The 3,726-nt window shown below is 48.4% G+C and overlaps 1 protein-coding gene across 1 annotated transcript in view; it reads right to left on the bottom strand.

The window, feature by feature from the left end:
* Positions 1–1,365: 1,365 nt before the first annotated feature.
* APOL2 (apolipoprotein L2) overlaps positions 1,366–3,726 on the bottom strand; it is a 10,470-nt gene continuing 8,109 nt past the window's right edge. The window contains exons 4-5 of the mRNA XM_015559869.1: positions 3,532–3,652; positions 1,366–2,266 (exon numbers count right to left, since the gene is read on the bottom strand). Coding sequence (XP_015415355.1) covers positions 1,399–2,266; positions 3,532–3,652 — 989 coding nt within the window. The 3' untranslated portion in view covers positions 1,366–1,398. The remainder of the gene's footprint in view (positions 2,267–3,531; positions 3,653–3,726) is intronic.

The raw sequence follows: 3,726 nt of genomic DNA, 5'->3' as shown, positions 1-3,726 counted from the left end.
CTGTAATCTCTTCTTTTGCTTGGGAAGATGTGACCATACTTGGGTCTCTTGAATAATTGCTTGGACCCCTCCTATGCCACCCATAGTGCTTCAAGGTCAATGTACTTGATCTATTCATATAGATATGTTGCTCTATCAGGGAATGGTTAAAACACCTGTGATTATAGTTTTAGTTAAATCTGAGATTGTAAGGTCCATGAAGGTTTTTTATCCTTGTTTCCTGATGTAGCCCCACCACCAAACATTTAATAGTGTGTTTCTATATTAGTTTTAGTTATTTGGTTACACAATCATTACTATTTTTCATTAAACTATACATAGTAATTAAAAAAAAAAGTCACTACCTACCTAAGATGTACCACTGGAAGACAAAGGTGAGCTAGAACTGGAAAGCAGGGCTAGAAACCAGGACCAGGGAGAGACGGAGTTCCTGCTGGGACTTGAACCCTGGGGAGGGCCAATCCAGGAGCCACTGTAACTCCCATAGCCCAACAACTCAAACTCTTTGGCCTCTTCCATTGTCAACTTTTTGGTAGTCAGAGCCTTCTCGGTGCTTACATGAATAATAAACAAGTCATTATCTTTTAGAATTAATTTTCTTAATAAAGTTGAATAACTAACTACTGTCAGTCCAATAACATATATGAATTTCTATGTAAAACATAAGAAAATGTCTGCAATCTCTTCTTTTGCTTGAGAAGATGTGACCATCCTTGGATCTCTTAATCAAAATAAAGCCCCACCCCTCACTCTCTTTCCTGATTCCAAGCTCTAGGTTCCTTCCTTCTCTTTGACCCACCTGCCATCTGCATGAACCCTTTCTTTGCTATCCTCAGCTATAGAAATACCAAATTCCTTAACATGCAGGTCCATCCATTTTATCTCACTGGCTGGATTGGGTACTAATCAGGGAATGGTCAAAACACCAGTGATTATATTTTTAGCTATTTGGTTACACAATCATTACTATCTTTCATTAAACTATATACAGTAATTAAAAAAATAAAAGTCACTACCTACCTAAGATGTACCGCTGAAAGACAAAGGTGAGCTGGAACTGGAAAGCAGGGCTAGAGACCAGGACCAGGGAGAGACCGGGTTCCTTCTGGGACGGTGAACCCTGGGGAGGGCCAATCCAGGAGCCACTGTAACTCCCATAGCCCAACAACTCAAACTCTTTCGCCTTCTTCCATTGTCAACGTTTTAGTAGTTCGGGCCTTCTCAGTGCTTATTCCTCTACTTCTCTTTCTATATTCATGACCCCAATGTATTTTTTAGTCCAAATAAATTCCCTCCCGCCCCCCCTCTCTTGTCCCCTCTCTCCCCTTATTCCAGGCCCAGGTTCCTTCCTTCTCTTTGACACATCCCTTCTCCATGCTCTGTCTGGGGATTATGAAGTCAGGGACCTTGTAGAATTTCGTGAATGCGGGTGAGTTCTTCCAATCTCTTCTCCAGCTCCTGGGCCAGCTGCCTCAACTCTTTAGCTGACCGAGCCTTTGCGCCCTCATGTAAGTGCTTTGACTCTTTCACTATGTTCACTACATCTATGAGAAGGAAAACACCTGCAGCGGCGATACCAGCGATTCTGGCTCCTTTGCTCATGGCCAGAACAGTGCCTCCAAAAGCTTTCTGCAGCTGGTTGCCACCTTGGGCTGACACTGCCCCTGTGTGCATGACGCTTGTGGCCTCAGCTGCTAAGACAGGATTGGATTTGGCCAGGTTGAAGGCACGGGCATTCTTCACAATATTTTTCACGGACTGGAAGCACTTCGGTGCTAAGAAAGCAATTTTGGGTGTGTTGCGACTTAGAACCTTCTCAACCACCTTCTCTGTGTCACTGCCAGTTGGCACTAGGTGCCTGGCTTTTGCTTTTGCTGACGCGTTTTTTGAGGCTTCCACGATGCCAGTGGTCACACCGGTCACAGCAGCTGCTGCCCCCAGTCCCATCCCAGTTGCCGAAAGCACCAAACTAATCCCTGCTGTCACAGGTGCCAGAGACAGGCCAACGATGGTCAGGATGCCAGACACAGCACCGGTTGAAGAGGCCGCCACTTTGGAGATGGTGCAGTCCCTGTGCACCTTGTCCACCTCATCAGCCAGTGCGTAGAGCTTTCGTATGCGTTCCTCAAGGTCCTGTTTCACCTGAGGAAACTCCTTCATAAAGCTCTCCCCATGCAGCTGGTCTACTGAGGGCATGTCTTCGGCCTCCATGACCACGAGTGTTTCCAGCTCGCGCAAGTCTGCATAGAGTGCATCTGCCTCATCCCTGCAAACATGAAGGACAGGGGATTAACCAAGGCAGGTGTATGAATCGCTAGAGCTGAGACCACTGATTGGATGAGCTGGTGTGGGAAGCCCTGTCCTCTATGGTGGGAACGTATGTGTCTACTCAGAAGCACTCAGATTACACCACATTGGCAGCCACCATTATGCCTGGAAGCAGACACTAAGCCTCACTGCCTTCCCTCTGGTCAGGGTTACTCCATGGAGAATAGAAGAGGGTCCCACAGGGAAGTCAGGAGCCCTGCAGCTCGAAGACAGGGTTGGAGGACATAATCACCCAGGGCCCTCTACCCCCAGCAGAGAGGGGATCAAATCAGGGAAGGAAGAAATGTGCCCCCTGACCCCCTGCATAGCCATCCACTAGGCCCCTGGCCTCCTCAGTCCTTTGCCAGATGCCTCAGCTGCCTCACTCTAGTCCAGCCCCGCTGCCAAGCCTTCCTACCATCCTCCCACCTGGACAACCCTTGCTCCACCCAGACCCCGGGCTCTGCCCCTGCTCCAGGCCTCTCAGGACCTCAGGACAGGATGACTGCACTTACTTCCTCGCCCTGGACCCTGCAGTTCACCCCAAGGCCTTCACCACAGTCCTACCAGACAGACTGTGAAGAGGAATATTCCATTGAAGAGGAAGATGACAAAAGCCCAGAGCCCCCAGAGCCGGGCAGAAATACACTCAGGATTCAACCCAACACAGTGCCGCTTCCCTCCAGCTCTTCCCCTTCCAGGCCAGCAGGACCCTGCAGAGTCTGTACAATCCCTTTCTTAGGGAGAGCAGGCTCTCTAGCCACTATCCCCAGGGACACACACTGTGCCAGGATTTTTCTGGCTTGTCCCACAGGAAGTACTGCGTGGCTCTCACGTCCAACAAGAAGACGCTTGGGCCCTGTCTATTCCCAGCATCTTTTTAAAAGTTCATGTCAAGTGTCCACCTACTATGTGTCAGTCATTAGGCTAAACAGTTTACACGTATTATCTTATTTTCCTCGCAATGAAATAGAACAGATGAGTAGACAGAGTGGTTAAGTAACAGGCCCAAGGTCACATAACCCTCCCCCTGCAGGCCTCATCTCTTCTCAACCTGCGGCCCTTCTCTGCAATGAATGATATGAAGGAAATGTTCCTCACGGACTGTTGAGAAGGAACTTCTTCAACCCCAAACTCAGGACCCTGCCTGGAGGAGTGTGCCTGCCAGAGGAATCTAGATGCAGGGGAGATGGGGGGACAACACAGGCATCCCCTGGAGGTTACCTGGACAGCTTGGCCGCAGCCACAAATCTCTCCCAGGATTCATCACTCAGCAGGCGCTGAAGTTTCTCTTTGTCCTTTGGGTCCATTAAATACTCAATGGCATCAACAAAGTCTTTGCCATCTAGATAGAAAGAAAAAAGGAGGTTAGAAGAAATCATGGTAGAACGGAAATGGAATTGAGTATAAACAAAGTGA

The sequence above is a fragment of the Myotis davidii genome, unplaced genomic scaffold (assembly GCF_000327345.1).
Source record: "Myotis davidii unplaced genomic scaffold, ASM32734v1 scaffold514, whole genome shotgun sequence".
Lineage (NCBI taxonomy): Eukaryota > Metazoa > Chordata > Mammalia > Chiroptera > Vespertilionidae > Myotis > Myotis davidii.
This window is presented reverse-complemented; position numbering and strand designations above follow the sequence as displayed.